At 39.4% G+C, this 14,723-nt stretch overlaps 1 protein-coding gene across 3 annotated transcripts in view; it reads left to right on the top strand.

Moving 5' to 3' along the window:
• Positions 1-14,723, top strand: part of ESR1 (estrogen receptor 1) — a 524,188-nt gene that overhangs the window by 497,162 nt on the left and 12,303 nt on the right. For all 3 annotated transcript variants that reach the window (XM_040429500.1, XM_040429501.1, XM_040429499.1), the window contains 2 exons: positions 4,543-4,676; positions 10,416-10,599. In XM_040429500.1, coding sequence (XP_040285434.1) covers positions 4,543-4,676; positions 10,416-10,599 — 318 coding nt within the window. The remainder of the gene's footprint in view (positions 1-4,542; positions 4,677-10,415; positions 10,600-14,723) is intronic.

Here is a 14,723-nt window from a genome sequence, read left to right as displayed (position 1 = left end):
CCAAAAAGCAGTATTTCTGGCCTAAATGTGACAGTCACTTATGCACGTCTAATCCCAGATGTGCAGTATATATTAGAGTGTTTTTTCACCCTAGTAAGGCAAAAGATGTATTTCTGGCCTAAATGTGACAGTCACTTATGCACGTCTTATCCCAGATGTGCAGTATATTAGAGGGTTTTTTCACCCCAGTAAGCAAAAAGCTGTATTTCTGGACTTGCAGACATGCAGATAGCCTGTGCTGGTGCACTATCGTTGCATAAAATGGCTGCCGATCATGTATTGATATTGATAAACTGAAGTGAAATTCATTTTCAGCAGTGGTTGGCTCAGTGCAGGCTTAAAAAAATTGTGCACTGCACCCACAAAACACATTTGCTGTAGATCACTGAGTAAAAAAAGCAGTTCTTGATAATATTTCTTCCTGATCTCTCCCTCACAGCAGCTGCAGCCTCTCCCTACACTAATCCGAGCAGAGTGACGGGCGACGCTACGTGACTCCAGCTTAAATCGTGTGACGCCTGAAAGTGTGAGGAAAATATATATTATGAAACAACAAATATACAAAAAGTACATGAAAACAATGACAACCTCCTGATGCTGCCACCACCTCCAGACTCTGTCATTGTGCCACTCGGAAGCCTCATCATACTGCTGCCATCTACAGACTCTGTCATTGTGCCACTCGGTGGCCTTCTCATGATGCTGCTGCTGCATCTGCCACCTCCACACTCTGTCATTGTGCCACTCGGTGGCTTTCTCCTGATGCCACCACCTCCAGACTCGGTCATTGTGCCACTTAGTGGCCTCCTCATACTGCCACCACCTCCAGACTCTGTCAGTGCCACTCGGTAGCCTCCTCATATTGCGGTCAACTCCAAACCATGTCATTGTGCTACTCAGTCGCCTCCTCATACTGCTGCCAAATCCAGACCCTGTCATTGGGCCATTCTGTGGTCTCCTCATGCTGCTTCCCCCTCACCACTATGTCATAGGTCCACTCTATGGACTTCTCATGCGGTTCCCATCCTCCCCCCTTCATGACTGGTCCACTATTTTGCCTTTCGTCCTGGCTGACATCATTATTTATTTGACCTTTCTTCTGATCTGTTAGAAGGAAGGAAAAATGTCTGTGTAGCAGCTGTAAGGCCTGTATGGTCCTATCAGAATTGGCTTATGATTTGGTAGCCAAAAGCAGTAGTGGGTAGAAAGCAGAGAAGACATTCAAATATTCCATTCACGTGTCATCTCTGTTTTACATCCACTCTTGTTTTTTTTTTTGGCATTAGCAATACTGATGGATTATTGAGCAAGGCGTATGCTCCACAGACGGGATCCGTTTTTTGTGGGTTATTTTTCTGACGGATCAGAGGAAGCTCAAAATAATCAGTGACGTCAACACAAATTTACTGCTGACACCCTCTCCACTCATCAAGGGGGCTCTAATTGTATAAGCGTTTAATAGAATAGATTCTGTAGACATCTATGTGGAATCAGCTGACGATGGTGTAAAAGGAGTGCGCTCTTTCACGCTACAGTAGGATCTTGGACCTCTGCGTGGTTCTTTATACCTGGCGCTAACATCAATTTATAAGGCTGAGTTCACACTTGAGTTATTTGGTCAGTGTTGGCCCAGTGAGTGCCAAAATAAGTGAAGTGTGCAGTGATTCTAAGAGCGACGCCTGTCATTTGTATGTCATATGGACTCACAGTATTACTTCACTACCAAAGCAGACTCCCAATGCGTGTTACTACAAGGCACACCACTATAAAGGCTCTCAGCAGCCAGAAAATAGAAGTTTTTTTAAAAATACGCTCATCTCTACCTCCAACAAAATAAATAAATAGTTGGTATAGAATTAGTGAAAAGTGCCTATCCCTGCACCGACCTGAGCCACTGTGATAAATCTGGTGCAGGTTTATACAGCCTATCTAAGCTAACACAATCTGTATGATTATTAGATCTGGGCCTCTGTCTTTCCCTGGAAAACTATTCTCAGTTTGACTAGGTAAAGCATAGAGTCCCTGTTACGACTGTAGGTAGGGAAAGACAAGGACAGTGAGCCCTACGGCTAGAACCCAGCCTGATTTCCCTACCTACTTGCAGTACAAGCCCTAGATAGCCAGACTGCAACTACTCAACAGTCCCTGTGCTTTTTAAGTGCAGCGATGGACTAACAAACAAAGACAGACAAACACAATACCAGAGTCATACGTAAAATAAGTCAGAACCATACAAGCTATGGAGTACCAAATGAGAGACATAGAGTGGTCAGAAGACAAGCCTGGGTCAGAGGAACGAGCAATCCAATAAGCATAGGAAAAAGGAACCAGAAACACAGCTAGTGAGTCAGAGACTGTCACTGGCAATGGTGTATGGCCAGGAAGGGGTTTAAATAGAGCGCCGAGTCCCTGGATCAGAACCTGATAGGTCCATGACTCGGCACTCCATTAGCAGAAACACTAGCACACAGTAATAGAGCAGCAATCATCCCACTAATAATCTCCCCAAGCACACACATGCTAAAGGGAGAAACAGATCATTGCAAGGATGCTAAGGATGCTGTCATGCATGGCACCGGGGGACTCAGCAGAGTGTCTCTCCCAGCGTGCACGTGCCAAGACTGAGAATTGCGCTGCTGGAGCCTGGACAGGTTAGTTTCTTACAGTCCCTTACTCCTTCATGTTTGAGTCTCCTCTTCACATATTTAAACTTCAGTTTCAGAATAATCTGAATAAATGGGAATTTTTTTATTGTTGCAAAACAAATTATCTAGTGTCCTTGCGATTCCCAGTATGGCGTCTGTATCATTTGAAGATTTTAGCAATTATAGCCCTGTGATTACTCTCCAGGAGTTAAGGTTTGACTGGAATGGTTACAAGCATAATTGTTACAAGCTCTCACTTTTATACTTTCCTGATTGGGGAATTGCCAGAAGATTTGATTTATTAGAATTTACACTGTAGTGTACATGGTGTAGGCAAAGTGAATTTAGAGAGTAAAATAAACTTGGTAAAGTGTTATAAAAACATCAGCTCTGCTAGAATAACTGAGATCTATTATTCTGAAATCTGCATTTAATAACAGAAAGGTTGGTCACAGTAAGTGAACTTTAACAATGAGCCTTGCAGTAAAAAACATACCCCCTGCCTGAGCGTTCCTTATGAATGGTCAATTACTAGACTGGGAAAGGAACTTTTCTCACCTTGTAACATCGATTTCTGAGCAGAAAATTAAAAAGGGGTGTTGTTTTCAAAAGTCTTCGTATTATCCATTCACGGTGAAGGAACATGATGGACTCTCCTAACTAAATCTAATTAGAGCAGCAGAAATAGAGCATTTATGATTTTGTCCATGTGTCCTTTAAGGTTAAAATGAGCCAAAAATCATACACTGCACATTGCAAAACACAATAACTGCTTTATGTTAGAACAAAATCTGGATCCCCATAATTTGCCACATTTGCACTAGTATTTGTCTTTACAATTTTTTTATTCTTCATATATAATATTATAACAAAGGAATGAGTAGGGCTTACAGAAAGGAAGGGGAAGAGGTACAATTTATATAGGTTAAGACAGAAAATTGTCTCATCTGCTGAGTAGTATATTTTGTCAACATTAAAGGGTTTGTCCAAGATTAGAAAAACAGGGTTGCGTGTTTTTTTTAAGTATTTTTTTTAAGAAACTGCACCCGACCAGGTCTGTCCAGTATTGCAGCTTAGCCCCATTGAAGTGAATAGGTCTCAGCTACATTTTTATTCCTGGACAACCATTTTAAGGAAATTATAACAGTTCTAACAGTTCTAAATACATCATCTAGAAAATACATACTGTATATTGAGTTAATACTTTTCTACTTATGAGATACATAGACAACCTACATAGAAAATGCCAGACCGCTGGTACTGAATTATGTCCTTTATTACAAAATCACATTATACAACATACATGATTAAAAAAGTCAGTGCAGGAGATAAAAGCAACATCACTGGAGGAGACATACAATGAACGGAGTCCCTATCCTAAGAAAAATGTACAAAAAACATGATCATGCATATAATGAATCATACATGATGAGAAAAGGGACAATTACCCATACAGGGTCTCCTCCAGGATGGCGCCAACCTGGAGGAGACTCTGTATGGGTAAATGTCCCTTTTTTGTCCCTTTTCTCATCATGTATGATTCATTATATGCATGATCATGTTTTTTGTACATTTTTCTTAGGATAGGGACTCCGTTCATTGTATGTCTCCTCCAGTGATGTTGCTTTTATCTCCTGCACTGACTTTTTTAATCATGTATGTTGTATAATGTGATTTTGTAATAAAGGACATAATTCAGTACCAGCGGTCTGGCATTTTCTATATAGGTTGTCTATTTATATGTATTGCCATAGGCTAGTTTAGCACTTTAATGTGTATTCAATTGATGGTTGCGGTATCTATTTTGGTAGTGTTATGAGATACATAGACTGATGTTACATAACGTTTGCTGTATTTACATGTACATTATGTCATATTTGGTTATATCATCATACAGGAACCAGGGACGTTGTGTAGAAGGCTTGGTGGAGATCTTTGATATGCTGGTCACCACAGCCACTCGATTCCGAATGATGAGACTACGTGGGGAAGAATTTATTTGTTTGAAATCGATTATTCTTCTAAATTCTGGTATGTAGCAAATATTGAGTTCAAACTTTGCAATGTTGTGCTTTAGTTAAGCCACTGCTCCCAAGAGATCTATTATTTTCTCAAGAAGGATGGGGCATCTCAAAGCGTGGCAGGGGAGTATACAAGTGTGCTTATCTAAACTGCCTGATTTCATCTGCTCTTAATGTAGTTCTCAAGAACAGAGCAGAAACTTTATACTACATCAGTTGAATGCTGCTGAAATCTTTATCCAAACTCAGAAACTCAACTAATATTCTGCAAGGCAGTTTTCCAACAAGTAGGTCTTTGATGGACTTTGCTTACTTGTTGAAGCAATGACTTGCTGTAATTGTAAATGATCGCTGCAGCTTATCACTGGCTTCAGTGGTTTTGCCTGCCTGTGTGCCAAAAATAAACTGAGGCCAGTGACTGTCTGCAGCGGTCATATGGATATATGTGACATCATAACTGCAGAATAAGTAAACAGAGACCAATGAGGGCCAGCAGATCAGCCTTTTTTTATTATTATTTATATCCCTGCTTTCATTTTTTTTTTCTTTTTAAAACCTCAAAACTCCTTTAATCTTGTGCCGGGAAGAGACTGCTAAATTCCTAACCAGTCAGTGAACATAAAGTAAAAAAAAAAAAAGTGTTTCACCCCTGGAATGGGATTGAACATTGAGAAACTTCAGCACCAGGTACACCCACCCACATGTGGATTCATTGCTGTGCCATTAAGAGGGACACAGCTCCCTTAACTCTGAAATAGAACGGGTCCAGGGGTGATAACCCTATTAACCAGCTCTCTGGAATGCACTGCCATGGACTACTAATTACACAACCATGGTAGATCATTTTTATCAATTGAATGGGTACCCCGATAATGACACTATAAAAAATTAAAATGGTGGGTGACCTCAATTAAAACTTAGCTTTTATTGCTCAATTAATATAAAAACCCAATAACAAATGGTGAATAAAGCACACACCAAGTGCAGAACATAATAGCGCACAATAGCATAGATACACAAATGCTATGCCCAACAAAGAGGGGGTGGGGACAAGGGGGTGCTCGGTCTCTTCCCCTAGATATCCCTCCCCTATCAGCTCCCTACACAGGGAATAACCACACTCACCCTTACCAGGGCTTTACCAATGTGTTGTTCCCTCCTCCTACATATGTCCCTTGATATCCCTATGTTGTGCCAGTTGAGTGCCCAGCTTCATCAGGGAAAAGGATAGGACAGAGGGAGACCTGATGCTTAAGGCAAATAGCATAAACAAATAGCTTTAGCAATACACCTATGATTTTACCAACGCATTTCATTGGCCTAGGGCCAACTCATCACGGGACTCAGAACAATAAGCAAAATGACCATCAGATAAGGTTGTTCATGTAATTGGAAATGATCTGTTAGCAATATACTGTCAAGCTACCTTATTTGTTACATAGATATATGGGACTGCTATTGCTGCTAACACAGAGTTTACCACCTGTGTTCGAGCAACTATCCTGATAGTACCAGACCCTTAGGGTATGTCCACATGGGATGGAATATTTGCAGCTGCAGATTTGTGTGCAGCACGGTGGCAGTCTGAGAACTTAAAGGGGTTATCCATTTTTTTAATATTTATGACCTATCCTATATTGATGACCACATCGCACTGCTAAGTAGGAGGAGCAGGAGTCTAATTCCTCGCCTGCACCACTCCTCCAACACAGACCAGCAGCGTGATGTGTGATAGTACATCGTGCTGCTGCTGGGGAGTGCCGGCAGCCGAGGTGAATGGTGAGGTTTATTGCCTCAGATGCTTCTCACTCAGTGGTCTGAGGCCTTTGAGGGTGAACTGTGGGGCAAGGAGCCATCAGCTCCCATGTCCTACTGCAGTATTCAACCTTATTGCTGTTCTGAGGGTGGCAATACAGTTGAATTCAGAAAGGCACCCTTTGCTCTCAATATTAGTTAACACTGAGAGCATCAGATTGTTATGTAACCAGCTGGCAGCCAGGAGGAGGACTCGGGTGACCCCCTGGGCATGACCCCACTGGTGCAGAAAATCTGTAGAGTTCTACTGTGTCAACAAAATAGATGAGATTTTTTTTTTTTTTTTAAGTTCATCCACAAACAGCTGAATATGTCCACAGTGTAAATTGAGCATACATTTTAAATCTGCTGCATGTTAATGAGAATAACCACCACAGATTTTACACTTTGCAATGCGTAGGGTGAAATCCATAGCAAATCCACAGAAAAGCCCACAAAAGTTTTGTAGCGCAATTTCTGCTGCGGAATCAAAGAAAAATCCTCCACGTGTGGCTGGACCAGAATACTTCTATTTGGGAACAGCCCCAACTGTGTATACATCTACTTGTAGCTTTCTTTAATGGGGCATTTATTAAAAGCAATAGGTTCAAATGCCAAGTAGAATTTCGCTAGTAACAGTTTTCTGACCATCTTTAATGTAGAGCAAATGTGATGCTACAGTAGGTTCTCTTTTTAGGTCAGTAATTTCAATGCCTGTCTGGTGCGCTAAAGGCCTGTCTCTGTGTTCAGCATAGTCTCTTCTCTCAACAAGCTCTTCATAACTATTCTTTGTCTTGCTTATTTAGAATTAGAACAATTTTTGTAGATAGTCTAATATTTATAAGCAAATAATAAATTGTCAGAAAGCATAGAAAAGGCTGTAAAATAAGTTTATGGTAATACTATAATAATGGTTAACGAGGCATGACTGATATGTTTATTATGTAGATATTGAATAAATGTGATTACATTCCATACACCAGTTCCTGCTGTATAAATTGTAGCATATTCTAAGCCTTCAAACAATAAGAAATGTTCTGTTCACTTTCATAAAAATTTGATTAATTAACATAATTATGCTCCTTTATGAGAATACTAGTCTTTCAGTCCTTTTCATGCAAATAGAATCTCCCCATTAATTAAAGTGTGGCCTTTTCTAAGCCGCAGTATGTTAATGAACATATTTTCTTCTAAAAGGTCTTTTTGACTATGGATCTTTCTGTAGAGACAAGCTGGTTATAAAGTCCATTATTCTATTAGTTCATACTTCTGTAATGAATTTGGGCTATCTGAATATAAATGTGATGTAATTCTGCAATTTCAGAATCTTTTGAGTTACAGGTGTAGCAGTACGGAGTTTATCATCGTGGATATCAAATACACTCTTCAGCATTGAAACTGCAACACCAAAAAAGAAATGGCATGGACTCATGGAAACCATAGGATGAATAGACATATTATATGCAATATGATATGCAAATAATAAAAAAATATGGAAACAAACCATTCAAAACATGAGCACCAAATGCAGAAATACAAGCGCTTACAAGCCCTTTTGCATGCTATCAATGAGCTTATTAATGGTTGTCTAAGGAACGTTCTGCCACATTAAATGCACTTCGGTATGCAAATCATCAAGATCCACTGTTGGCAGCTCCCTTTTCAATGACGTCCCAAATGTGGTCAGTGAGAGAAAAGTCCAGAGAAGTTGCAGGCCATTGTAGCATATTTAGGCCACGCAGGCAGCTCACAGTAGCACGAGCAACATGTAACCTGCTAAAAAACTGCTTCTAGGATAGTTTTTAGAAACGGCAGGACTGCTGGATCTATGAACAAATCAATGTAATGCTGAGTGCTGAGCTGTTAGTGCATTTGAAATGAAGACCAGCGCGGACTGACTACCATACATTATGCCACCTCACAACATAATCCTAGGAGTAGGATTGGTATGACATTCCCTCTTTATGCCATTACCCACATGGTCTCCAGACCAATCTCTGGCTATAATTGTGTCCAAGACAGAAGCGGGACTGATTTCTGTAGAGGATAGACCTCCATTCCAGCCTCCATTGCCATCTTGTTGTGCAACATGCTAACCTTTTAGAGCAGTAGCGTGAGGTAAATAGATGTCTGGCTCATAGCCCAATATCATGCAAAAGCCTTTTGATGGTTCATGTAGACACTGTGCAGGCACTGTTTGCCACCCTAGGCTTGGGATGTGACATCCAATTTTACTTGGAAAATAGATCACTATGTGCCATTCTTCTAATCAGATGATCTGTCTGTCCAGAGGTTTATCTCTGTGCACCTGAACAGTGCTGACATCTCAGCCTATGTGTGTAGTTTCTGCTGGAGTGATAAACCAAGGTTTCTCCATTCAAGAATTCTGTCCATCTCAGTTCGCAACAAGTGGCAATAACATTTCATGTGGCTAAAAACAACCTTGCTTTCAATCTGGGTTTTATCCCCCTCCCACATACCACAGATTGTAGCCTGGAGCTTGAAAATGTAATCATCTGAAGACTTTTAGTGAGACTTGTTACTTCCTCGATTTGCATATCCTTATGGCTTGTCCTTCTTGGTTGAAATTTCGATATTGAACAGTATAATTATATACTTTTCTTTTACAAGTGAAACTGGAAAAATTTAAATATCGTGCAAAGTTCATTTAATTCAGTAATGTAACTTAAAAGGTGAAACTAACATGAGATACACTCGTTACCTGCAAAGCGAGATATTTCAAGCCTTTATTTGTTATAATTTGGATGATTATGGCTTATAGCTTATGAAACCCCAAAGTCACCCTTTGAGGTCCCCTTTGCTCAGGGGGTATGGATTAATTAGCTGACTAGAGTGTGACACTTTGAGCCTAGAATATTGAACCTTTTCACAAAATTCTAATATTAAGCTGCATTAATGCAATTCCTTTTAATTTGCATTACTAAAATAAATGGACTTTTGCACGATATTAAAATTTTTCGAGTTTCATCTGTATATATGAATGCTACTGAACCTACTACATGATCTTTAGTCTAGTGTACGTTCTCTATTGCGCGTGTAACCAAAGCATTGGTAAAAAATCTAGTCAGCTACATGTGTGCATCATTTAAATGTGAGAAACTTATAAATATTGGTTTCTAGATCCTGGAACCTACATATGACTAAATAATGGGGACAACAGTCCTTGTTTAAGGGCCAGATTCTGATTTTGTGCACCTCCATGGAACATATAAAAATATAAAACTGATTTAAGTGGATGTTTATGGTAGTCCGTGGCAGAGAGTTATGCTTGCATTGGCTCCCTGCCATTTACCCCAAAATGTGGTATTTTGTAATGTAAAACAGACAACCCCTTTTACCTCTGGTAGACAACTGACATGAAGCCACTATCTAATTAATATTATATGGACAAAACATTTTATCTTATTCCAGCGATTTTAGCAGCAAATATATCCTGCAGCCCTATTGTTGCTATCAAATATACCAGAAACCTGGCTGTCCCTATTATACTCTAGTTTAATGGGATGCATCAGGATTTGTTGAAAACAGATACGTTATATGTGTCATGGCTCCATTAAAAAGTGGAATCATGTAATTTGGTATGAGCAAAGCCTTAATTTCCATTTTTGTCTAATTTACAACATGAAATTTCAGATTAAAGCCCCGATCTTGACAAATACGTAGCTGATTTTGGTGTGGGATGCCATGGCTGAATAAGGGAGAACTATATCTTGGCTATTGAGATGGTGGAAGGCTCAAGTCAACTAGAAGGGGGGCTACTCTTGTATAATGATTCTCCACTCTGGCCCATAGTGGGGGGTTCTAAGCAGGGGACCCCTTATGTGATGTCCATATTAGGACACATGAGCAGGTTGTATTCATGAGATACTGCCTCATTTACCTGCAATCTGTAGTCTTTAAATAAGCTAACTTTATTTTTTTCTCCTTTTCTCAGGTGTATATACATTTTTGTCTAGTACCTTAGAATCTCTAGAAGATACAGACCAAATTCATTTGATTTTGGATAAGATTATAGACACATTGGTTCATTTTATGGGTAAGACTGGACTTTCCCTTCAGCAGCAGCAAAGAAGATTGGCTCAATTACTTCTTATTCTTTCCCATATCAGACATATGAGGTAAGCTAATGAAGATATAATTAATTAACAAAAAGAAATATGTTTATAGGTGCAGATTCCTTCACCAAATCTGGAAACTTCATATTATTTTAACATCGCGCTTGATGCTTTAGTGTAGAGCATTGCTATATATCAATCCAGGAAGGCACATTCATGTGTGTTCTTCTTTATTGTGTTATTGGACAGGCCTTCTAGGTTACGTAAGGAAATCTCCCCCTTCATATTCTCAATTACATCTATAACATTTCATTTGATAAGTACCTGACACTTGTAGACATAAGAAGCTGTTTTATATAATCTTAAATTATATTTGGCACAACTGTTTCTTAAAGGAGTTGTCCAACCCCCATCATAATTGTAGCTGTGGCTCGGAATCTGCTATACTTAAAGAAACAAAGTCACTTATCTAGTCTCTGCTCCAGTGCCACAGGTCCCATATCTGCTGCTTTTGGTCCCCTGTGGTCTGGAAATGTTACATTCCATCAGTTGTTATGTGTAGTGATGAGCAAAGTTTGAAAAAAAATTGATTTGGCTGATTTGCTGAAGTTGACAAAGAAATTCTATTTGTGACTAATTACTTTGTTACAAATCACATTCTATTGTTGGAAGCGGGTGCAATGAGGGTGAACGACAATTGTGTGCCCCCCCATCATTGAACCCCTCAGATGCTGCGTTCAACCTTGATCGTGGCATCTGACAGTCACATTAAGGCCTTTCAGGTGTTAAAAAAACATACTCACTTCATCCATTTGCTCGCGGAGAGGCCGTCGCAGCCATCTTGATTGAAGAAAACGCACAAAATCTTGCACTCTAATGTAATGACATTATCACGCTGAGTGGACCTGGTGATGTTATTACTGATGACGTCACTGCGCCTGGCACGTCACACGGTAGCGTGTGTGAGATTTCGCATGTCTCCTTTAATCAAGATTAGCCGCAATGGCCTCTCAGCAAGCAAATGGATGAGGTGAATATGTATTTTTTTAATTTTATACCACCATTTCAGGAAAAATTGATTAGTTACCACGAAGCGTCAGGAAATTCAGCAAACAAATTTTTCCTGAAATCTTTTCATAGAGAGTAAAATGTTGATAGTTTTGAATAGCTTTATCTTGGTTTTAGATAGTAATTTAAGTTGTAAGTATTGTGTACATACCAATGGCACATTGGCCTTATAATCAGACTATTATAGTAAACTAAATTGCCTACTAGACATCAATTATTTGTTCCCGTCTAAAGCTGGAATCACATAGGCAGTTTTGTGAGCCAATCACAGGAGTGGAGCCAAACATTTTTTAAAGGAATGATTGATACTTCTCTCTTTTGTAATCACTCCTAGGTTTACTTTTATCCCCTTTAATTTTTTGAGACAATAGCCATGTCCACATTGAAGATAATTATAGTGGGGCTTCATTTGTAAATCTTCTTCCACAGCTAGATCAGGGTTTGTTTGTTTGTTTGTTTATGAGAAAGAAAGATGTCATTGTGGCCATGTATAGACCATGGAGGTATAAACAAAATAATTGTGATGGATAACTACCCTATCCCTCCTCAGTTATTTGACCAAGTAAGGACAGTTTCACATAAGTGTATTCAATCCAAGAAACATGCTCCATGTGGGAACAGTATTTCTCTGACTGAACACTGGTCCTCTGAAGTTGAACTTGCAGCATCATATTGAGTTATGATGCTATGGATTCCCATCTCACCACGTGTCTACTGAACTGTAGTCACTGCATTATGTGAATAAAGTTCTGTAGACCCACAGTGATCTTACATTGCCTCAATGAGAGTTCACATTATGCAGTTATAATTGATACCAGCAATTCACTCATAATTTCTCTGGTACATGCCTCTTAAATTCATCTACAAATTCCTGAGTAATTCTCTCTGTCTTGTTCAATGCCAACCTTCTGCCATAGAAAAGCTGTGCTAAGTCTTTTGTTTCATGCTGCTATGCAACTTGATGCTTTCTCCTGGGTGGTAATATGATGTCATCAATGCTTGCTACTTAAACCCAGCTGGGCCACACACCAACCATGTGGTGATAAAGGTTCAAACCTTTTCTAGATCCTGTTCATGTGCTATCATGCATTGTACTATACTATATATTGCTTTCTGACCTTGACCACGTTCCTGACCTTGTCTTTTGGCTGGTCCACCTGTTCACCCTGCTTGGTACTTGTGGTACATCCTTGATACTGACCTTGGCCTCATCCATGACCTTGCTCCTGTCTGGTACCTTGCATACCTCATCTGGCTCCGTCATGTTCCTCTGATCCATCTGTGGCTATGCTTTTGAGTTACTTTTATTTTAAATGCCTTTTGCCTTCCTTGTTATTCACCCCAACTTAGTTTCTGCCCTTGCTAATGTCTCATTGCCACCGTTATTATGTGGTACAGTTGTTCATGGCTTACCTGTCGGACGCCATCACCACAGGTCTCTCCCTGAAGCTACCACTGCTATAAACACCTGGAGCTGCGGACATTACCATCTACCTACCCAGCCACAAATGGGCATGCAAGTACTATCGATACAAATCAGTTACTGCTACTAGTCCACAGTATATATTGAATGGTGTTGGGGTATATATATATATATACCGTTTGATGTGATAGCGACTATCTATAGCTATGTAAATAGCTGTGCCATTCACTTAGAGAATCATCTATATCGTTTGATTGATGTCTGATATTTGCTATTGGCATAATTTTTGGTGATGTGGAAAATATAGAGGTATAGTCCCAACACAACAGACAGATTAGCATACACCTAAGTATATGGTTTGGTGTATCTGAGTCTGGTTACAGCCTTAAGCTTGAGATGGATGAATGAGCTGGGGGTTTATATCAATACCGTTATTTCCTCTTGCTCACAAATTAATTTATCATCTCCTGCTGTTGGTAATTGATCTGATCATCTTATTGACTCTATCGATCAGTATTAATTTAAGTAGTGGCTTATCTTAAATCCTGATATCTTTCTATGTACCCTCAAACGGAGGAAATATAAATAAAAAGGAAATAAAAATCTTTATATATACATATATAATAATTGTATTATTCTATGGTGATAGGTATTCTTTGTCAAATATGTCCCCTGATGAGCCTGACACCAACCAGGCGAAACGCGTAGGGACAACTTTGGACATTTCACTTCTGTAATGCTATATATTTCTTTCATATTTGGGTGTAGTCTGTCACCGGGTTTTGCTACCTATATACATTTATTATTTTTTTGTGTAATTTAGCCCAGGCGTTTCTTTAGGGTCCCTCCTTATTTAGGTATCCATCCCTATAGGGCCAACCAGGGACACTAGGAGGCACGAGAAACGGGATCGCCCCTATCGGGGCGGCCATTCCGTACTAGGTAGGGCTATTACGTTAGGGTCAAAAATAGGGTTATTACCTCCCTAAATAGGCTTTATTAACACCTACTAACCTATAACAAATATCTTGCTACTATATATTACTCCGACCCTAGTTTTCAAATTTATTTTTTCCTTTTTTTCTTTCTATGTTTATTGACTAATTATTACTTAGAGGGATTCATTGACTAATTTTATATATAAATATTAAAAGTTATATTTTAGAATGATGGCATTACTGTGAACACATAAACTATTGACCATATTCTACTATAGAATTCCCTGAACAGGAATTTGTTCAATCTGTGAATATCATGGATTCCCTACAACAATGTCTAGATCCATGTACAAGGGTTAAATGGTAAAAGTCACGGAATCACTTAGAGTACACACCTTGGTTTAGTCAGCATCAATTGGATTGAGGTTTTGAGGGGTCCACTGAGACTACTTTCACAGTATGTGACCATTACACTCCCCTCTTACATGTAAAGGGGCTGATCTAAAGCTGCAGTTCATGCATTCATACAACCAAAAGCGTGCTTTGTGTCTGCTCTGATCCTGTGTTAGAACCATCCTGTCTTAAAAATCATCAAATGTAAAACTATGCTCTTTGGACTTTTTTTTTAAATCACTCCAGGCGAGCAGAACTATTTCAATGAAAATTGGGAACTGTTGGAGTTAAAACATCCAACTAACATCTATACAGACCATAAGCACCTGGAGTACATTGAAGCCGCCTAGAGACTAAAGCCTTGA

Source organism: Bufo bufo, chromosome 4 (genome assembly GCF_905171765.1).
Source record: "Bufo bufo chromosome 4, aBufBuf1.1, whole genome shotgun sequence".
NCBI lineage: Eukaryota > Metazoa > Chordata > Amphibia > Anura > Bufonidae > Bufo > Bufo bufo.
Note: the sequence above shows the minus strand (reverse complement) of the source record. Positions and strands in the feature narration are given on the sequence as shown.